Below are 21,776 nucleotides of genomic sequence, written 5' to 3'. Positions count from 1 at the left end.
GTTCCATGTGCCTAGAACACCAGGTCAGTCCCCCTCATCCTGGCCTCCAGGCCCCTCATCCCTGCTGCCAGCTGCTGCCCCCACAGGATGAGCCCTTTTACCCCTGGACTCCCTGACTCTCTCACTCTCTCTGCCTCCCTCCTTCCGCCCCTACATGACTCACTTCCATGTGCCCCTCAAGACTCCTCTCCAAAGCCACCCTCGGGAAGCCCCCTTGACCTCCAGGTGGGATTGCTTTCTTCCCCTGGGCTATGCGTTACACACTGTGCTGTGATGTGTGCCCTGGGCACACATGGGGCATGGCTGGGGCTGTGTCTAGGATCAGTATAAGCCATGAGAGGGCCCTGGAACACATAAAAGCTTGGGGCCGGGCAATTCCTGTTCCTGCTCCATCCTCCCGCCCTAGGCTGGCTCATTCCCGTCTTCCTCCTCACCACACCCACCCTGGGCAGGCCCTGAGCTGGGTGTCCGAGCGTAGAGCCCCTCTCCCTCTGGTGTTGGGAGCCAGGCCTGGACAGGACAGTGGGAGGCGGGCTCTGCCGGACAGAGCTGGTGAGCGTGGGGGGCACTTTGAACCCTTCTCCGATTCCAAGAGCCCCAGACGGTCCCAGGTTCCACAGCAGCAGAATTTCAAAGGGGCTGCCCACTATGGCCCATGTCACCCAGGACCCTGGAGCCTGAGCTCCTGACTGCATTTGAATCCGCTTCTGCCTGCACCTGGAGGAGGGCTTGCGGCTGGTGGGGGTGGACGAGTCAAGGAGCCCCGACCTCCGGGGACCCCACTGAGTGGCGGCTACTCCGACACTGCCGCAGCCCGCCAGCCCCTGTCCCGCCGCTCTGTGAATGGGAGCGCGCAAGTGCGGGGCTGGACGGCTGCGGCGCGTCGGCGCCCCCGTGTGGCCACAGCAAGAACTACCGGCCTCGCCAACAGCCGGGCGCTAGCGGGGATGCGGGTGATGGGGCGGATAGACAGAGGGAGGCTCAGGCCCGGTACACTCTGTGGGCCCAGCCCTGTCCCCTGCACAGAGCAGAGCAAGGCTCCCTGCACCCCGCTCCCGGAGCCTGGAAGCTCCTGGTCAAGGCGGCCTCTGCATATTACCTCTAGCCTCTCCCTGATCCTCGCTGGGGAGGGCGGAACAGGAAAGGCAAAGGCGGGGCCGCTAGCGCTGGTGATGTGGGAAACCAAGGCAGAAGAAAAATTATTAAATTTCCTTACTACTCACAGCGCACTGACAAGTCCTTGAAACAGGCAGAGTGAGATTCCTGTGGGGCCCCAGCTGCCTGGATGTTGACATTCTGCTAAGGGCAAAGGGCAATCTTAGCTTGACCCCCCAGGACCCCGTAAGTCTACTTCACGCATAAAAATTCATTTGGAAACTTCCTTTATCTCTAAACCCTCAAGATACATGTTGGCAATTATCCTCCAAGCATATGACGCACAGATACACATCGAAGAGTCTTGTGACGGTTTTTACTAAACAGTAATAAATGACCTTTTCCTAACAACAGCTGGCCCCCTCAGGACCCTGGAGACCTTGCTTCCAAAATTCCTGAGAGACTTACGCTCTCCCTAAGCCCTCCCAACTCGAAAGTATATATAACGGGCCACTCCTCACCACCCCAGTGCTGCTCTTCCTGCCCATGGGTCCTGTCCCTGTGCTTGAATATAACCACCTTTTTGCACCAAAGACGTCTTGAACCCTGACATCTGTCCTACATCAGTGGGACTGTAGGCAGGGGTGGGGAGGAGTGTGCAGGGCCTGGGAATGACCACCGTGTCCTTGCCCCCCACAATGGCCGCAGCCGCGCCCCAGCCAGAAGGGCCAGGCTAGGGGCTGAGGCTGGGGAGGGGGTCCAGGCCAGGCTCACAGCCCACGGGCAGGGTGGCGGCTTCGCTGGGTGGGATGTGGTGGGTCATGTAGCGCTTCCCCATGAAGGAGCCAATTCTCAGCTGCTCCGGGGCCTCCTCCGGCCACCACAGGCTGGAGCTGGATGGGGAGAGGAGGCAGCACTGGGTCCCCGGTTCTCCCACAGTCTCTCCCTTTCCTTCCTTCTAGAACCAGCTGCTGGCCCACCTCCTTCCAGGTGGTTGCCCTGACTACCCTGGTATCAGGTCTCTGAAGTGACGGAGGGCTCCTTGGAGAGAAAACAAGGCCCAGGAGGAGAAAGGCCGGGGGCCAAGGGCACAGTGAAGGGCGGGGCAGAGGGAGGTGACCCCTTCTCTGAACCTGGCTTCTGAGGAGCTGCTGGGCCACCTCCCTGTCCTCCAGGTGAGGCAGACTGGGGATGGAAATTCCTGGAACATCCCTGGAAAAGGGGGCGTCCCAGGAGCTGGGACCAGTGAGAAGAGAGGGGCCCCCTGGGGTGGGGGAGAGGCCCCGGGGCTATCAGCACTCACAAGCGCGCGGTGGACGCTGCCAGGAAGGCCAGGAGCAGGAGGCCGGCCAGGGAGGAGAGAATAGAGGTGATGACGATCATACCACCACTGCGTCGCCCTGGCCACGTGTCGATGGAGGCTGGCGACTTCCCTGCGCACAGCAGCCGCTCAGAGGCTGCCCCGTGACCCCAGGGCAGTCCCTTCCCCACCCAGGCTGCCTCTCAAGGCCTGAGAGCCTCCTGAGCCCACCCTTCTGTCCATCTCAGCCAGGCATGTGTGCCCTGACAGCCTGTACCCCCCACGGCCCCGGCCTCTTAGTCCCACCTTCTAGGCTGTTCCTGCCAATGTGCCCGCCCGCGGCCCTGCCCATGGCAGCAGAGCGCAGCAGACCTCAGGACCGACCACGTGGCTGCCCCGATCCCTGGAGCCTGGCATTCAAGGCCTTCAGACAACAAGACCCCCACCCGCTCCGCTCCCTCTCCCCTCCCCCTCCAACACCCCTGGCCTCTGCAGCCTGACTCCCAGGTGTCCTTCACAGCGGACACTGGCCTCCCCTCATGGGCAGTTTCCTTAGCCCAGTGAATCCCGGGTCCTGCTGAGGGAAATCTCCCAGAACCCACCGCCCTGACTCTGAGCCCGGCCTCCTTCATGTCTCAGCCCTTCTCCACCTGCAGGGCTTGGCCCAGGGCGTTGGAGGGGAAGGCTGCTTCTGCCCACGAGTGGGCTGGGACCTGGGCACCTGAGCGTTGACCAACATTTGAGCATGGACAGACCCGTTGTCTCTGCCAGTGGGGCTGACCCAGTGCCCCGCCTCCCCTGCACAAGCTTTCCGCTTGAGGGGACGGGCTGGACTTGGACACTGCGTCCAGGACCCTGGTCTCCCTAGTGTTGTGGTGGCAGGGGTAGGCAGGAGCCAGAGCAGTCCGTTCCCCCAAAGCTACCTTGGTGAAGAGCGATGGGGTCGGACCACCTGGTCTCGGCCTGGGGTGAGCCCCTGGCGTCCATCAGGAGGAACTTCACCCTGTGGAGAGGAGAAGAGGGGGAGGTCAGAGCCCCGGCTGCCTGCCCACAGCAGCCAAGCTCTAGGCGGTTCTGGGCCAGGCTCTTCTGGGGCACATTGGGGGGGATCCTCTGAGACCGCTGACCACAGTGACCCCGGCCAGCAGGTCCCAGTGTGTCTGAGCAGCTGCTCTCCAGAAACCCCATCCGGTTTAGGGGGACCCCAGTCAGTAACTGTCACATGCAGAGGCCTCAGGGTGACTCAGCAGGCCAGATGGAGCTGGGAACCCCAGGACTTCCAGAGAAAATGGCTGGCCAAGTGGCATCTAGGAAGCCATACAAGGCTCCCCGGTAGGCTCTGGCACCCTAAGCAAATGTCCAGGGAGAGAGGGAGGGGTGAGGTCAGGGAGCACTCAGAGCCTGGGATCCCAGGGAGGAGGTGGGCTGAGCACTGAGGGCACCAGAGGCCGCGCATAGGAGCTCAGGTTGTATCTTTGCTCCAGGAGGAGAGCCGTGAAGGCGTCTGAGCGTGGAGGGACCCAGACCGGCAGGCACGGAGGGCAGCCGGCTCTGGTGGCTGCTGGGGATGGGGGCAGGAGGTGAGAGGAGGCTGAGCCAAGAAGATGGCAGCGGGGAGGTGGGAGGGCAGTCCTGTCAGGGCGGGGGCCTGGCGGGGGCCAGGCAGGGCCAGGCCACAGGGAGGCTGTGGATGGAAGGGCCGGTCCCGCTCGCACCATGCCCATCCACCTTCCCTGCGCCCCGAGCTGGTCCTCTCGGCCCGTTTGGACTCCCTGAGGACCCCGGGCAGCCGCCATCTGGACACTTGCTCTCCCACTTTGGCTCTCCCCGTGACCCTGGCAAACCCTCGCTGCCCTGTGTCTCAGCTCCTTCACCTGAAAAAGCGGGTGCTGGTCTGCTTGCGCGCCTCGTCCCCGCTGACTGGGTCTGAACTCAGCCAGGGGCCCGGCGCCCGCACCCAGTCCCCAACTCTGGGCCTGAGACCCCAGCCTGTCCCCACCTGTCATGGGCAGGCCTCCTGGAAAAGCCACATTTTGCCTGCCCCCAAGCTGGGATGAGTGCTCCTCGACCCCACAGAGGCCTAAACCAGAGCTTGTGAAGGGGAAAGCTCTGGGGAGAGGCCGGGAAAGGCAGCTCACCTCCCCGCGACCCCCCTCTCCCCCAGCACAGCCCCTGTGTGTCCCAGGATCCAGGCAGGTAACCCACCTGTAAGGCCCGGGGCTGGGGAGCGGGCTGTTGCAGTGGGGTGGCTGGAGGAGGTCAGCACGGCAGCCGGGGTCATTGCCCACCCGCAGCAAGGGGACGTCCCTGCCGCCGCCCGCGGGGTCCTGACAGGGCAGCTGGTCCAGGGACAGGGGCAGTGTCATATAGTGCCCCTCCGTCAGCAGCCGTGGGAAGGCTGGGATCTCAGCTCGTGTCTGTGGGTTCTGGAAGTCCCTGGAGGCTGCGGGAGAAAGGGACAGACAGGTGGGGCTAGGGAGCCTAGCCCCTTGCTGGGTCCAAGGCCCCCCCAAAACCTGGCCTTTCATGCCTCAGGGCCCAGAGGCTCCCTCCAGGCACAAACCAGGTAACTTTGTCACCCTCTCAGAGCCCGGCAGGATAAGGCCCAATGCCTGGTCCACCACCGTGGACTCTCCTCCGCCACGCCAGACCCACACCATGACCCACCGTTGCTGAAGGCCACCACCAGCCAGATGGTGCTGGCAACGCCGGCAAGCCCGTCCAGGACACAGCGAGGCTGCTCCAGGGAGAACGTGGTGGCTGTGACCTTTCCTTCTAGGTCCCAGGCTGTTATCTGTGGCGTGTAGGGGATCAGCTCTGTGGCCACAGAGATAGGCATGAGGGTCCCAGAACCTGCTCTTCCCCGTTGGCAGGGGTGGGGGGTCCCAGGATCCAGTCACCCCAGCGGGTGTCCCAGCTCCTTGGGTCCGGCCAAGTGAATTCATCCCAGGACCCCCACTCACCCAGGCTCATACAAGGCAGGGGCCAGACCAGTGCCCCCGCGAGGAGGAGCAGCCGCGATAGGCCAGGCTGCCTCTGGGGGAACCCCATGATGGCCCCCAGAGCTCGCCCTTCTCCCACATCCACAGCCTGGGGCTGATCTGGCTTCCTCCTGCCACACCCCCACCCCCAGTGCCTGGAGAGCTGGTTAGTCCGGCTGCAGAGGGAGGCTGGCTGAGGCCTGGAAAGACCTGAAAATGTAAATGTGCCCCACCCTCTTCCTCTCATCCAGCCTACCCTAAGGGAGCTGGGCAGGCCTGTAGGGTGCTTCGGACCAGGGCCCAATGCCAGGACTGAGGGGGATGCCCCCAGACCTCCAGATGCCAGCCAAGCCCCCCAGAGTCCCATGTCTGAATTGGGGTCCTGGCCAGCCTCTCTGCCCCAGAGAGGACCCAGTCTCTGGAAACTTGGGCACAGGGCCACATGCCTGAGATTCCCGCACCCCAGGTGCCAGGAGCCGCCCTCTGGCCTTCTATCCCCACCCGGGGAGTGAGAGCAGGCTGGGGGATGCAGAGGCCCCACCTGACCTGTCCAGCTCCAGCCCCTTGGCCAATCCCCCTGCCCTCCTTGCACAAGGCCACGTTCTTGTCTAACAAGAGTCTGGAGTCAGCGAAAGGCCCTTTGACAGCTGACAAGCCTCCCACTTACTTGACTCTTTTTGGTTCTATTTTTTTATAAGAGAATTTAAAAAAAAAAAGATAATTCACATAAAACTCATCCGTTTAAAGTGTACTGCTCAGCGGGCTTTCACAAGGTTGCGCAAACACCACCACTCAGTTCGGAACGTGCGGATCACCCCGAGAGGACACGCTGTACCCATTCAAAGTCCCTCCCCATTCCCCGCTCCCCCTGCAACCAGGCATCTGCTCTCAGCCTCCATGGACTTCCCTGTCCTGAACACTTTGCAGGGACAGAATCACACCAGTGGCGAGCTGGGGATGGCTTCTTCCCCTTAGCGTCCCTTTGTAGCCTGTGACCAGCCTCTGTTCTTAGGGTTCCAGAACTTTCCCTCCACTGTACGGAGACCAGGCATTTTGTTTCCCGGCTCCTCAGTGGACGGACAGTTGGGCTGTTGGCTGTTACAAATGATGCTGCCACGAGCGTTCATGTACAAGTTTTGTGTGGACCTGTTTTCTGTTCTTGGATACACGCCCAAGGGTGAAATCGCTGATTCATAGGGTAACTATCTTTTTTTTTTTATAATCTTAGTTTTAAGTCATCTCCACACCCAACATGAGGCTCAAACTCCAGATCCTGAGATCAAGAATCACATGCTCCACTGGCTGACTGAGCCAGCCCGGCCCTACTGCCGCAAAACTCAAATTTATAGACGGAAGAAAAATGCTTTTGATGAGGGAGCAGGAGGCTGGCTGAGGACAAAGCAAAAGCTGGCACCGTGCACCCCGTCTCCACCCGCTCCCCTTGGTAATGTGTGTCACATTCCTCAGGACCCCTGACTGCCATAAGCGAGAAACAAAGAGTTAACTTGCAGAGATCACAATCCTGCAAGACTGGAGTCTCCCTTGGTTTACAAATGTCCTAGAGATCTACAAACAAAGAAGTTACCTTATCAATAGCCCAATTTCCAGAGGCAAATAACTCAGTTCCTCAAGCCCTAATGTCACCCCCTTCCCTCCATAAACAAAACTGAAGGAGGCTGAGGTAGAAGGGAACGTAAATATAGTTAAATCTCTTCTGAACCTCAATCTCACCAACAAAGACGCTTGATAGCAGGATTGTGACATCCCACCAAGAATCTCCCAACTATCTTGATGTGAATGGCTGGCCAAAAGATAACATTGATCAAGCCGCAAGGCCTCAGCAAGGCCTCCAGTATCCCGGCACCTCGTAGGCCCTCTTTAGCATATGAAAACTCCATTGAAACTCCCTTCCCCTCACCTTTCCCCCAACCGCAGGGTCCATAACCTGCCGTCTCTCACAACCCGGGGCAAGGGCATCTCCGTCTGCCCACGGGTCCTGTCCTGTCCGGTGCTTTAATAAACCACCTTTTTGCCCCAAAGACGTCTTAAGAATTCTTTCTTAGCTGTCGGCTCCGAACCTCACCCCACCGAACCTCACCTAGGTTCTGGGACTTCATCACTTTAATATATAATATACTCATCTTTAGGCCAACACACAAAATAGACTTCAATTGTTTTTTTTTTTCTTGTGGAGAAAAGGGGATTAATGGAGGCAAAAGTACCTCTGGCCCACTCAGGATGCGGCCGGTGTCCCTGGAGCCCCAGGCCACAACCCAGGTGGATGGCAGGCCGGGGTACTGGATCCTCCTAAGAGGATCGAGAAATTAGAACTTTGAGGATGGGGTTAGGGGCCGGGGTAGCAGCCCAGCTGGGTGGGGGGGTGGGCTCTCGGGCCTCACCGCAGCCTTGGTCACTGGGGCATGCGGGTCGGATGGGCAGTCGGCGGGCTCCCTCCTGCTCGGACGCAGCAGCACACACGCGCGTGTGCACACGCGCAGCCTCTCCGCCGACAAACACACCAGGGCCTGCTGACTTTGGCTATAGGGCATTTATTGCAAACAGAACATCTGAGGTATGAGAAGCTGACCCGGAACCACGGCTGCCCGGGCTACGATGGGGCAGTCTCGCCTCACCCCACGCTGGGCCCCCAGCACTACGGACCCAAAGCAGCCCAAGGGCGGGGCCCCACGCTCTGAGGTAGCTGCATCTTAAGCCCCCACGAGTAGAACTCCCAGGCTTGCCCAACTCCCACGCAGATCCAGGCCTGGAGGGGAGGAGGGGGGCGGAAGGCAGGCCCCCGACAAACGCCGTAGCCTCCGAGGAAAGGCACCTTCCGGCCTGCCCATCCCAGGGACAGCCCAGCCGGCAGCGCAGAAGGGGGCCGCTGGTGGCCGGAGGCAGGCAGGTGGGGCAGGGTGGGGCCCGGCCAGGCTTGGGGGGGTCACTGCTGCTCCAGGCAGTCCTCGGTCACCCCCTGGGCCGCCAGCTCAGCCAGCACATTCTGCAGGTAGTTGGGGTCAGGGTAGCCGTGGCCTGTCACATTGCGGTCCATCTCCGTCTTGTGGTGGATCTCATTCCACACCACCGTGTCCGTCTCTCCCGTGGTGCTGGACGTCCCCACTGTGAAGATGAGTCGCCTCTTCCAGGCCACCTTCAGCAGCTCCAGGACCTGCAGTGGGGGAGGGGAAAGGAGGAGGGGCTAATGAGCGAGCCCAAGCCTGTGAATGGTTTTCTCACCCGCGGAGCAGCAGGGGGCCAGAATCCACTGGCCGCTCCCCTTCCCTGGTCTGACCTGCCCCACCAGTGGGGACCAGGGAGGCATAGCGGGCACCTGCCCGGTCTGTTCGACCTGTACCGTGAACCGCTGGCAGGGCCCGGGCTGGCCGCTCTCCTAAGTGACCCGATCCAAGTGAGCCCCATCTGCTGGGGTCCCCAGCCTCCAGCTCCAGTCCTGACGCCCCTCCCAGAACTCCCCCTGCTGACCTGATGGCCCAAGAGGTCCCCCCCACATCGGAGGGTGCCGCCTTTTGCTGCTCAAGCCGCACCTGGGGCCAGGCTAACTCTGCCCAAAGTCCAGTCAGGGAACCCCCACCTCTCCGTCCCCCCCCCCCCCCCCCCCCAGCTACCTGCAGGCCGAGCTCACAGCAGCCAGAGGGAGCATTTTCAAACCTCCCATCGGCAACACCCAGGGCGGCCTAGGGGCGCCTGATGCTCCACTGACTCCACACCCGGGCTCTGGTCCTCCCCCAGACTCCTCCCAGCCTCCAGCCGGGCCCACCGGCTGCCACTCCCGAGCGGTTCCGTCTGCGGGGAATGCTCCCCCTAGTCCCAGTGCCAGAGGTAGCTCCACTGCTGTCCCAATCTCCCAGTCCTCTCCTGTCCCTTCCTCCCCTCCACCGCCCCCACCCACCAATGTCGTCACACTAGCCTGACTGAAGAACAGGTGACCTGGCCAGAGAGGTTGCTGGAAAAGGCCTCCTCTCCAGTCACCTCTCCCGGGGGAGCGCGCCCAATGCACAGAGACCCATGGGAAGGAGGGGCCAGCACCCCAGCAGCCCCAGAAGAAGAAGAAGCAGATGAGCAGGGCAGAGCTGGCATGACCACCAGGCTGGGCCCTCCCCACCCACCTGCTCCAACCGCCCACAGGCAGCCGGGCCCCTACCAGCCGGGGCACCCTGCCTCACCTTGCGGCCCTGGGCATTGTCTGGAAGGTAGCACTGGCGGGGAAATCCCCTGGCGGTGAACGGCTTCCCAGGGTTGGGGTGTTCCGGGCCCTGCAGGAGGAACAGAGACACGGCCTGGGAGGGTCCTGAGAGGTACCCAGCAGCCCAGCCCACCCTTTGCCTCTCTGGCCAGGGCTATTCGTACACCCGTGACCAGCCCAATCCGTGTCACAGACCCCGCCCCTCAGAGACCCAACGTGACACCGCATCCCCCCAGCGACCACCTTCCCTGACCCCGTGACACTCGATTTGGCATCAGATGCTCCTGCTAGTGTCCCACCCCTCCCTGATGAGATGGGGATTCATCCAAGGCCAGGACACACACTCCCACCCCACTAGTGCCCCTGCGGGCACTGGGCTCTGTGGCCATGATGGCCGGGCCTCCTTCCGGATGCCCTTGCTTGAGATGGGCCTGCAGCGGGGCACGGGGCAGGGACCGCAAACAGGACGGAAGGGGAGCGCGCGGTGATGGTGGAAGGTCCTTGCTCGTGCCCTCTGCCACTCAGAGGCACACCACACACACCTCCACACTCCCCCTGCTCTGGGGCTCTGAGGCTGTCAGGGATGTTTTTAAAATTCACTATGACCCACTGATAAGAAATGGAGGGAAACCACGGGAAAGCAAAGCACGTGGTTGAACAAAACAGGGACACCCCACCTGTCACAGAGAGGCCCCCGTGGGTCCTAGTCTCCACTGCCCTGGACCGTGCCCACCTGCCACCAGCTCTGAGGGCAACCCAGGCCCAAGCAGGAGACTGAAGGGCCTAAGGCTCCTATTTGGGTCTCTACTAGGACCCTGGGACCTTTTGCTCGGGTTCTTGTCTTGCTCCTGCCATCAGAGCCGGCACCACCACACCCAAAGCAGGCCTGGATCTGGCCACTGAGCTGGCCTCCCAAGCTGGCCTCCTCTCTGCGGGCACCTCCCTGCCCTGGGGGATCCCCCGTTATTCAGCCCAACACAAACATACTTCCTGCTTTAGACACTTGGCCTTCTACCCAGTACAAGTGGAGCTGCGATGTCTCCGCCTCCAGGACGCCCTCCCTGCATTAGGAAAGGGCTGAAGGCCACCTCTTCGCTCCCGCGGCTCTAAGAGCTTGTTTTAGCCCCAGACACCGGTGCCTCCTGGTTCCTGAGAGCCTGAAATCGGGAGACTGGTGCCTCCCGACTGCCCCAGGGGCTGGACTGCTGAGAGAGGGGCAGCGTAGGAAGAAGAGTGCCCCAGACCAAGAAGGACCCATTCCAGAATGGTCCAAGGAGGCTCCTCTCATGCCAGGGCCCTTTACCTGGATGCCGTGAGGAATGTTGTAAACTATGAGTATTGTCCCGCAGTCCTCATGGCCAGGGAGGGACACTTGGAACTTGAACACCTCCATCTTCCCCTGGGGCTGGGTCCCAGTTTTCTCCCCGTAGATGGTCTTGCAGGAAGGACACTGCAAACTTCCATCCTGAGACAAAGCAGAGCACCACAGACTGAGCCAGTGGCCCCGAGAGAGCGCCTAGCATGGCCCCCTACATCAGGTCCCTGGCTCGCCCCCCCAATTCCCTCCCAGCACAGAAACCTAACCGCTTCCCTGGAGCGGTGGTCAGCACAGGGGCGAGGTACTGGGAGACCAGCATTGAGGAGGCAAATCGGGTTGGTGCACAAAAGTCTTCATGGTGGAACAGGTTTCAAACCCAACAAAAGATCCCAGGCCCAGCCCACTGCTGGCACAGGCCCCCTGGCTGGCGCAGGCGGCCCAGGGGGTGCTGCAGGAGAGGCCACGCCATGCCCCGAGGTCTGCCTCCCTGTCCTCCCAACCTCTGTCCATTCCGGCTAAGTGCCACCAAAGGACAGCGACCAGGGGTCACTTGCCACCTCCAGCCCTCCAGCAGCCGACCTCCATCCTGCCACGGGCCCAGGCCCACAGACAGCTCGATGCTGCCTCCGAGAATATCCTGGGCCCCCCGCAGAACAGCAGCAGGAGCGGGGAAGGACTGTGGGCAGGTGACCCCGCTCCTGCGGGGGCAGACGTGCAAGTACCTTATTCCCGTTACAGTACATGGCCAGCAGACACAGCAGGTGGAAGGCATGGCTGCACTTGGCAAGGCGGCCCACGGCCACTGGCCCAATGGTCTTGCTGTCGGTCACGTCGCTGTAGCCGGACACCACAGCCAGTTTCTCCATACAGATGATGCAGTCCTGGAGGGAGACCAGCACAGGGCACGCTCATTGACGGCCCACTGCGCCACAGGGCGGTGGCGGGGGGGGGTGGTCCTAATAGGAAAAGGCTTTTGCTGCTGAAACACCAGGATTAAGGGCAGTCAGTCCTTCAGTCAGCTGGTCCAAAGGCAGGAAGACAGATGAGTCACCAGGATCTACGCCCTCAGAGGGCCCGTCACAGCAGAGGGGACGACAGATGGCCACAAGCACAGGGGCCACAGGGGCCGCAGGGGCCTTAGCACTGACAGCAGCACAGGCCAAAGACAGCAGACACGGGCCAGAAGACAGGAAATAGCAGGGCAGGAAATGGAGAGAACAGGGCCACAAAGCTGGCTGTCACAGGGGAAAGGGGCAAGGTGGACAAGGACGGGAACGGACACAGCAGGGAAAGGGAAGAGAATGTTCTGAAGCAGAAACCAGATCCCGAAGGCTCTGATGGCCGAGCTCAGGAGCAGGACTTTGTCTCCCACATCAGGGGACCCTGCCAAGGGGTTTCAAGGTGCAGCTACCAGCACTATCACAGCTGTCTGGAGGCTGTCCAGCTGGCAGCCCGGAGGCCAGGAGGCTGGTGCAGAGCAGGCAAGTTATGCCAGGGGTGGGGGGCACAAGGTGAAGGTAAGAACAGAGACTGGTGTGCTGTCCCCTGGGGGCACAGACAGCGCTGGAGGGAGGGTGGGAGACATGGAGACGACCTCCAGGTTACTAACCCTTTACCAGCCAGAGCTGCGGGAAAAAAAGGGGAGAAGCCTCCGTTCTATCTTTGCACGACTGCCCTTTAACCCACGACCCACCCCACCCCTCCCCGCCCCAGAGTCCTTGGGACTCTTCACTCAAATCAGAGACCAGGGGCACAGCAGCCCCCAAAACACAGCTCAGCACAGAAGCTTGGGTCCAACCGAAGCTGCTATGAGGGTCTGGCAGGCCCCATAATGACAGCAAGGCCAACCGGTTCTCCCCATAGCCAGAGGGGCAGGACTGCTATGGGGACAAAGCCTCTTCGCTTTTCCCCAGCTCGGTCCTCGGACAGTGGGGCGGGCTCTCCCATCCCTCGTCTCCAGGATGGCACAGGGAGAGGGCGACGCGGAGGCCCGGTGAGGAGCCCTGCTCAGAACCACCGCTCGTGAGTGGCGCAGCTAAGATCAGAATGCAGGCCTCTGAGGCCAGGCCGCCTCCCCTTGGGAAGGCCTGCCTCCTCCGGGACGCGGGAGATCACACCACAGGACCCGGAGCACGGCCGGCACCCAGCGGCACCTCGGTCAGTGCCCGCCCAGCAGAGAAAAGGCTGATACCCTCCTGCGGAGCCACCCCTCGTCTCCAAAGCAAACCAGAAGCAGCACGGCTCCCGTGACACGTGCCTCATCTGGGGCCGCTTTCAGCTCCTCCGTGTACTTCTTTATCACCTGCTCAGGCTCCGGCTTTGGAGTCCCTCCTGCAAGAAAGAAGAGCGTCAGCGGTGTCCCGAGGAGGACGCACTGGGGTCGTGGAGTCCAGAGAGGAAGGAAGACAAGGGAGAGGCCCAAGCTGCCAGGAGGGACCCGGAGAGGGGCGAGTGTGCAAGAGGAGAGACGCGGCGTCAGCGCGGACGCTCGGAGCTCGGCCAGGCAGAGCCCTATGGGTCCACCCGTGGGAGGCCCGGCCCCAGGAGCCCTGGAGGCGACGCACGAGGACCAGGGACAGCTGCTGGGCCCAGCCCTCAGGAGCCGCGTCCTGGGCCTCCACCGCATCCCCGCGCACATTCGCTCGGGAGGCTGGGCCCAGGCACTTCCGAGGACACACAGAGAAGTCAAACGGCAGCTTCGACCACAAACTGCTCCGGAGCATGTCCCGGCACCACCATTTCACCCAACCTCCGTTACTCCTGTGAGAAAGCCAAGGCGAGAGAAGGTCCAGGAGCTGAACGTGCAGCGGGTGCCTGCCCGGCGGGCGTCTGTGTGCACTCCGACTGGGGACGATGCCACACGGATACGGTCACGACAAGCCTTGGTTTTCTCTCGCCTGGCCCTGGACTGTGGGGTCTCAGCGACACACCAAGTCCGGGAAGGAGCCCCGATGCAGGAAGAGGGGCGCCCTGGCCACCCCATTCTTCTCGAGAGCACCCACGTGCACAAAGCTGGGAGGGTGGCCCGCGCCGGCATCAACCCTGAGCCTGGCCCCACACGGGCACCCCCACACCCCCAAAACGAGAGACTCCCCCAGCCAGGGAGAGACCTGGGCAGACCCAGGGCTTCTCCAGCCAGAGGCAGCGGCAGAATGACAGAGAATGGCAGCAAAGCCGTGCGGGAGCAGAAAGGATGGCCAGGGAAGACCAGTGCAGCCAGGGAAAGCTCCTCTTCCTGCCTCGGGGTCGTTGGGCAGGTCCAGCTCTGAGCCTCTGTCACCAGAGGGAACCTGGCCTGAACTTAAGCTCAGAGCCACAGGGTGTGGCTGCCAAGACAGACAAGCCTGAGGGCTCCACAGCCAAGGGCCCTCAAAACCAGAGAAGGCCAGGGGACACCGAGGAGGGGAGCGGAGGCTGGGGGCAGGCAACGTCAGGTTTGATTCTGGCTGTCACGCAGGGACCAACGCATATCACCTGAACCTCCCCTCACCTAGAAATGGAGACGTCATCCTGACCCAGAGCGTGAGTGTTGTGAGAGGCAGCTACAGACAAAAGACCACCCCCCCACCAACACAGAGACAACCCCCCGACAAACATCTCCCCAAACCCTCACACCCCCCACAATGCACCTCCACCCACCTCACACACATACCCCCCACACAAGCATCCCCCCACCCTGACATATATACCCCCCTCAAAACACACACGCACACACACACAAATGTCCCTTCACCCCATCAGACATGTATCCCACACACACCCAAATGTCCCTCACACATGTGCCCTACACACCCCTACACAAACATCCATTCCAACCCCCTCACACACACACACCTCCACACAAATGTACCTCCATCCCTTCACACACATAGCACACACACACACATCCCCCCATACTCCCAACACAGAAACGTGTCACGCGCACACACACACACACACACACACACACACACGCACCTTTCCCCCAACACATACACACAGATTTCTAGGCCACTGACTGGTCACTGGGGAGAAAGCCAGGCCAAAGCACAAGGACCACCAGCTACTGGCAGCCATCCCGGGAGCTATTCAGAGTGAGGGGAGAAGCATTTCAGAAAAGCATAGGAACCCCAGGACCCCATCTGCTAGGACTAGCCACAGGCCCACCTCTGGTGGGGTCTAGCTCAGCATCCATTTCCACGCCACTTGTCCTTGCCCGGACAGCCTTTTAGAACCCAAGGTAGCCCAGGAGCCACACTTCTCTTAAGGGGGCCAGCCAGGGGACCACCAACCCCAAGAAAGGGACATCTGAGCCCAGGAAGGAAGATCAGAGTGTCTGCCAAGAGCGTGTGTTCTTCCCAGGCAAGTCAGAGTGTCTCCGGAAACTCCAGGCCCGCCCTGCCCAGCTGCCGGATAGGGGTGAGGTGGGGAACGGGGTGTAAAGCCCCGCCACTCCCTGGCCCTCCCTGCCACCTGTGGGGCTCGGGTTAGGCAGGCAGTGGGCATGATCAAAGCCCGCCAATGACTACATGCTGGACGCCTCATGTGTGCCCTTCTCATTCCGTCCACTACCAACCTGCGAAGCAGGAGATGCCAGCTCACGAACAGAGACACCGGTGTGGGACATGAAGCCGGAACCAAGACCAGAACCCAAGCCGGCTGGGCCATGGCCATGCTCCCTGCTCACCACACCCACACTCAGGGTCACAGGGCTTTCCATGCTCTGTGCGTCTCCACCCCAAGGATGGAAGCATCAGCTTTCAAAAAGGCAGGTTTAGAACTCACTACCCACAGGCCCCTTCACGTAAGTCTGCCTAAAACCCACAGCACCTGCCACGGTTCTGAAACCCCTTCCTCCCCAGGCGTGTGATGGGCAGGGCAGCGCCACTGCAGGACCCCTCCGAAGTAGCCCTTCGTGGTGGCCAGACGGCCGGGGCCCTTTCCTGAGATGCATGCTGGCCCTGCTGAGAGGGAGAGAGTCACCCCCTTCCCGAGCTGGCCTCACCCCACACTTGTGTTTATACAGTCACAGAGTCCTTAAGAACAGGCCCCTCACACTCCAGCTGTGCCAGAAGACAGGAGCTGAACTCTGGGTTTTCGGGGGAAAGTGGCTTCCAGGGCCCACCTCTGCGCCGAGGGCAGGCAGAAGGGCCACTGAGCCCCTCCCCTGGGGTAAAGGAAGCAAAGAAGGGCCATGGGGGTCAGAGAAGAGCGATTGATGCAGGAGAGTCAGAGGCAGCAAGACTCGGAGGCTTAGCAGAGGCCAGAGAGCACTTGTGAGCGGGAACTACCTTTCATGGGCATTTTCCTCAATCTCTTAACTGAGCTGTGACTTTTAGAGGCCAGACAGGAGGCGGGAGGGCTGGCGGGCTGGGGTGCGCGGCTAAGACACACAGGGAGTCCAATGGCTGACAGCAGAGTACTCGTCATGCCTACACGGGGTGCGAGATCAGACATGCAGAGAAGGGAGAAACGTTAGAAGGAGTCATTCGGCATGTGACGTCCACAAACCCCGCTGAGTCCAGGTGGCACCGTGAACGGCCAGCAGGACCCACGGGTCTTCCCGAGGAATTGGCCGCTCGAGGCTCGAGGCAGCTGAGCCCCAGGCCAGGAACCAGGGAAATGCCTGGCTCATCAGATCCCCACAGGGGTCTGTCCGAGCCACCAGCTGGCCCGCGCTCCGGGCGTCGGGGAAGGGGGCGGGACGAGGCCTTCTGCTTCAGGGGGGCACGATGCCATTCCAGGTGGGAGCTGCCGGTGCCAGGTGCGAGGAGAGCAAAGGGGTGATGTGGAAGGATGCGGGCAAGCTATGGAGACACGGACAGAGTCTTGCGCTCAGTCCTTCCCCTGTGCTCCTCCTGGCCATGCCCTCTGGGCTCCTGGTCACCCTCCCTCCAGTGGGGTGCTATCTGCTTTCCATATGGCCCTTCTAGATGCTTCCGGTGCCGTTGCTAGGGTGGGTGAGCCGGAATACTGGCCTCGGGCCTGCTCCCCAACAGGCCTCCCCGTGGCCTCTGTGGCCGCTCCTCTGGAGCAGCAAAGGTCTTGGGCTGCCGCTCCCGTCTCCGCCCTCAGTCCAGGCTCGAACAGTCTGCTCTGTCCTGGAGGGCAGCACCGTGGGCACACCCACGGGGGTAGGCCTCACTCCTCAGCCTGGTGTTCCACACACACCCTAGGTGGACCCTCAGGCCTGCTGCTCCCTTGGCACTCTCCGAGGCCCCGGTGCTCCCTGGAACACAGCACAGTCTCCCACGGGAGCCCCGGCTCCTGCCACACCCTTGGCCTGCCTCGCTGTGCAATCCCCCTGCCACCCGTCCCGCTCAGTGACACCTCTGCCAAGGGCTAAGGGAGCCTTTCCGAGCGCTCAGAATCAGGCTCGGGCTCTGGGTCCCGAGGGCAGCCTGGGGCAGGAAGTGGGGACCCTGGGTGGGCCCGGCAGATGGCGCTGCCCACGCTGGAGGTGATGCAGGCGGGTAAGGGGAGACCTGCCCCTGGAGCCCCATCCAGGCCTGCCACCACGGCCTCTAAGAGCAAAGACTCCAAGTGGCGAGCGCGCCCGGTCAGGGACGGAAGCAGAGGCCAGCCAGCGGCCTGGGCGGCACAGCGCAGTGGGGCAGGGTGCACGGCGGCAGCCACTCGCAACAGACCCCAGAGCACCCGCCAGAAGAGCAAGGCTGCACGCCAGGCACCTGCTCATGCAATGCCACCAGCGTCTCCACGTTGCTCGCTCCTGAGCTCAGAAGTGGGTTTGAACTAAATGTCAGGCAGACCGCAGGACAAGCAGGCGAGGGAAGAGGGCCGGGAGCACAACGATGGAGGGGACAGGAGCAATGCTTGCTTTAGTTGAACCCTGGCCTTGGCCCTGACTGTGACCTCCTCCCCCAACACTCTCTGCTCCACTTCCGCCAGACCCCTCCCCACGCGTGAGCTACAAGGCAGCCCTTCCCTGACCGCCCCACCTGAAAGGGCCGCGTCCCCTCCGTCTGTGTCCTTTACCCTGGTTAGCTTTCTTACTCCCTGAAAGGACTCGCATATGGGTGTCGTGACAGCTGTCCTCCCCGCGCTGAGCACCGAGGGCAGGGCCCGGTCACAGCAGGTGCACAGAATCCGTCTGCTGGGGAACCCAGATACCCCCGAGCACTGCCGGGTGGCCTCGGTGAGGCTGGCACGAACAAGGCTTCTGCCCTCATCAGTGCAGGGCTCGCCCTCGAGCTCCAGTCACAGACACAGAAATCTCAACAGAGAAGCCTGCAGAGTAGGGGCCCCTGCTCCGCGGGTCTGCCTTCCTGGGAGCAAGTGTGAGAATCCCCCCACACCTACACTTCGCAAAAGCAACACCCAACGGACAGGATGGCTGGGTGGGAACGCCAAGAGCGGGCCGTCATGTCTTCCCAACAGCAGGGCTTAAGGACAGCCCCCCCAAATCCCAACATCCTCAAATAACTATGGCAGCCCGCACAGCCACAGCTCCCCCACCTGTCTGAGAGGGTCCCACTTATCCGCTGGACCCCCAGAGAGAGCAGCCTCCGCAGCGGCCGGATGTGCAAACACCTCCTTTCGGACACCGGGAGTTGGCTCTTTGTCTAGTGACGGGGCTCTGGCCCACGCCCAGCCTCTGACAGGTCTTACAGAGCTGCCTCCCAGCTCCACTCGGCCCTGGCTGCCTGGCCTTGGGCAGGCTGTGGCAGCATGAAACACAGACACTCCAAGGACAGGGCTGGGCCAGACAGCAGCCAGAGAGGCTGTCACCCGAGGCCCTGCCAGCCTGACCTGGAGGCGGCTCCTCTGTGACCATCCTCTGCCCGCACAGAAGGGTACCCAGGCCCTCCACAGCGTTACCTTTGGTTTGTAAACCCACCCGCAAAACCCTCCCCGTCCACCTCATGGAGGCTGAGTATTCCCAAATCCACAAATGTGGCTCAGGGAAAGAAGACATTCTCCAGACCCTACTTCCTGGGCTGGCTCGGGATGTCTCCTTCCCCGCACCTCAGATTCCCACCAACAGGTCCAAGGCAGAGCCTGTGTTAAGAAAACGCGGCATCTGGCCATGGGCTCCGGTCTCCACTCCTTGCTGGCCAGGACCGTGCTCCCCAATCTCCGAGGTCTGTTTCCCCAGTGAATAAAATGGAAGTTAAAAGATCTGCCTACCTCCAGGATTGATGTAAGAGCCAAGGGGACAGGGGACATGGAGGACACCCTGGGATGCAGGCTAAGAGGTCCTCAGCCTTGGGAGCAGAGGAAAGGGAGCAAGTGCTTCTCCATCCCGGACGGCTTCTGAGCTGCGCTTAGGAAGGTTTTTATAGTGTCTGTATTTAAGTCTCAGCGATTACAGAGCTGAATGGAGCTTAGCCATGTGCCGGCCACGCCTGGTCACCCACAACCTCTCTCCAGTGGTCACCAACCACCCCACACAGAAGCCCACAGGAAGACCTAATTGGGCAGGAACTCTGCAGTCACCACATCTCTGCCCCAGCAGAGGGCTGATGGCTGAGCGCCTGAAGCAGGGTCCAGAGGGCCCCACTCTCCTGGCTCCTACCACCCCCTTGACTGATCCCTCCATCTCCCTCCAGGGCCCTCCCGGCATCCCACCCGCAGTCTCTGTGAGCTCATACACCCACCCCAAGGGGGCAGAGGCCACCCCAATGCACCCTAGACGGCTCTTCTGAGCTGCACATCCAAATGCCCACTGCCCCCAGGGCCCGGCCCTGCTACAACCTAGCAGCACCCCTGCCCCTCCCCATGCTCCCCCTGCCCCTCCCCATGCTCCCACTGGGCTGGGAAGCGACACAGTGTGACACTGCTGACAACCCAGGTCCTGGGGCCCGGAATGCCTGGGGCTGAGTCCCAGCTCTGCCAAGGGCTGGTCGGTTGATCATGAGAAGTTTCTGGAACTCTCTGAGGCTCAGTTTCCTCAGGTATAAAATGGGAATAAAAGTTCCTACCTCGAAGAGCTGGTACTGGGAAGAAATGAAGGAAGATACACGCAAAGCCCCTCCTGAGTGTCCCAGTAACGTTGACAGCCACACCTGGGCCTCAACCCATTCCCCCTCTCTCGCGACCCACCGACCCACCCAGTCAGAAGCTCTTACCGCCACCAGTGCCGAGGCCTGCGGTCAGGCCCTGGCTTGCTCCCCCGAGCCATGAAGTCAGGCTCCGCACGGGTCTCCCTGCCTCAGGCCTGTCCCCTTGAGCCCCCTGTGCTACCACAGTGACTCACTCAACACACAGACTCCGGTTAGCTCAGTCGCCTGCTTCAACCTCGCTACTCTCCCTTCTATGACACCTGGCTTTTCCCACTTATTAAAAAGTAACTTTCAGTAACTCCCTAACCTATAAAAGGAATTTTTAAAACAGTTCAAAGGCGTCTGGTTAACAAAAGATTTACGTGGACGCAAAGTCATTTATTCAAAGCATAACTCCAGCCAAAACAGCTGAGCTCCCCAGCGGGCCCCTTCAGGGAAATGCATAAAGCATTTCAGGACAGACAAGTGACGTGAACCATAATTAAAGTGACATGGAGGGGCACCTGGGTAGCTCAGTGGGTTAAAGCCTCTGCCTTCGGCTCAGGTCATGATCTCAGAGTCCTGGGATCAAGCCCTGCTTCGGGCTCTCTGCTCAGCGGGGAGCCTGCTTCCCCCCCCCCCCGGCCTGCCTCTCTGCCTACTTGTGATCTCTGTCAAATAAATAAATAAAATCTTAAAAAAAAAAAAGTGACATGGAGGGGCGCCTGGGTGGCTCAGTCAGTTAAGCGTCTGCCTTCGGCTCAGGTCATGATGCCGGGGTCCTGGGATTGAGCCCAGCATTGGGCTCCTTGCTCAGCGGGGAGCCTGCTTCTCCCTCTCCCTCTGCTGCTCCCCCTGCTTGTGCTCGCTCACTCGCTCTCTCCTGCCCTTTGCCAAATAAACAAAATCTTTATGAAAAAAATAAATAAATAGAATGACGTGGAAATTTCAAAGATGGGGAAAGGTCCACACCAGGGGACCCACTGTCATCAGGCAGGCCGCCCCGTGAGACAGGCTCACTCACTGAGGGCATGCCATCGTGGCAAAGAGGCACTGGCCCTCCCGGGAGCCGCTGTGGTAACCAGGCGCCCGTCCCACGGTCTCCTCCCCTGCCCACGGATTCTCCCACCGCCTCCGTGTCTTGCCCTGTCAGACACAGCCTGTTCTGGAACCCAGGACCCAGCAGGGTGCCTACCTGCAAGGGCTTGCTGGACCCGGCTGGGCTTCGGCATCTGCACGGGCACCGAGGCGGGGACGCTCCCAGGGCTGCTCACAGGACCACTGGGGAGGGAGGCACTTAGGGAGAAGAGAGAAACAAAGCTGAATGTAGGAGCCAACTTGGCGGAAACGAGAGCCAGAGCCGGCCCGAGGTGCGAGTATGCTGGTGCGGCCGGGGCCCCTTTACAGCTTCACTCCACCCGGCCGGCCGCCACTGTGTGAGCGAGGACTTCCTGTTTTTTGTGGGTTTTGTTTGTTTGTTTTTAAGGAAAGACCGTGATACCTGGAAAGAGGAGCAAAGAAATGTGAAGTGCACCGCTCTCAGACTCCAATTAACCTAGAAAAGCGGAACACTGAGGATGTGAAGCCCAGAGCCTGGCCCACCGTCACAGCCACAATCAAGTCGGGAGAGTCCAACTCCAAGCCAGGCGGAGAGGACGGAGCACTGGCGGGGCCGGAGCCGGGATGGGAAAGAACCCTGCTGGGCTGTGAGACTGGGCAGTTTGCAAAGCGATCAAGAAGGAAGCCTTAACTGTCAAAAAGGTGTTTTTTTTTCTGGGCAACTCAAACTCTGAAGACAATCCTGAAAGAATTTTGAGCTCGCTAGCTTTGTCGGAATGAGGGCTCTATGGTACCTGGAGAGGGGATATCTGGCAGAAACCACTCTAACGTGTACTCC

General features: G+C 61.1%; 2 protein-coding genes across 10 annotated transcripts in view; both read right to left on the bottom strand.

The window, feature by feature from the left end:
- Nucleotides 1-1,457: 1,457 nt before the first annotated feature.
- Nucleotides 1,458-5,784, bottom strand: UPK3B (uroplakin 3B). 4 transcript variants are annotated; one of them, XM_047714147.1, is made up of 6 exons: nt 5,633-5,784; nt 5,063-5,189; nt 4,601-4,838; nt 3,319-3,398; nt 2,399-2,528; nt 1,458-2,136 (listed from the first exon to the last, which is right to left on the bottom strand). In XM_047714147.1, the coding sequence occupies exons 1-6, from the start codon at nt 5,741-5,743 to the stop codon at nt 1,866-1,868; spliced, it is 957 nt and encodes a 318-aa protein (XP_047570103.1). In that variant the 5' UTR covers nt 5,744-5,784; the 3' UTR covers nt 1,458-1,865. The 4 variants fall into 4 exon arrangements, with proteins under 4 accessions (XP_047570103.1, XP_047570100.1, XP_047570101.1 ...); XM_047714144.1 differs by having other exon boundaries at nt 5,624-5,773; XM_047714145.1 differs by lacking the exon at nt 5,633-5,784 and adding an exon at nt 5,359-5,589 and having other exon boundaries at nt 5,063-5,212.
- Nucleotides 5,785-7,909: 2,125 nt separating this feature from the next.
- Nucleotides 7,910-21,776, bottom strand: part of DTX2 (deltex E3 ubiquitin ligase 2) — a 36,654-nt gene continuing 22,787 nt past the window's right edge. For 5 of the 6 annotated variants that reach the window (XM_047714133.1, XM_047714130.1, XM_047714132.1 and 2 more), the window contains 7 exons: nt 21,075-21,175; nt 16,169-16,309; nt 13,156-13,229; nt 11,621-11,779; nt 10,884-11,045; nt 9,561-9,650; nt 7,910-8,545 (listed from right to left, as the gene is read on the bottom strand). In XM_047714133.1, the coding sequence (XP_047570089.1) occupies nt 8,318-8,545; nt 9,561-9,650; nt 10,884-11,045; nt 11,621-11,779; nt 13,156-13,229; nt 16,169-16,309; nt 21,075-21,175 (955 nt within the window). In that variant the 3' untranslated portion in view covers nt 7,910-8,317. The remainder of the gene's footprint in view (nt 8,546-9,560; nt 9,651-10,883; nt 11,046-11,620; nt 11,780-13,155; nt 13,230-16,168; nt 16,310-21,074; nt 21,176-21,776) is intronic. The other variant, XM_047714135.1, reaches the window with a different exon arrangement.

Source organism: Lutra lutra, chromosome 18 (assembly GCF_902655055.1).
Source record: "Lutra lutra chromosome 18, mLutLut1.2, whole genome shotgun sequence".
Classification (NCBI taxonomy): domain Eukaryota; kingdom Metazoa; phylum Chordata; class Mammalia; order Carnivora; family Mustelidae; genus Lutra; species Lutra lutra.
This window is presented reverse-complemented; position numbering and strand designations above follow the sequence as displayed.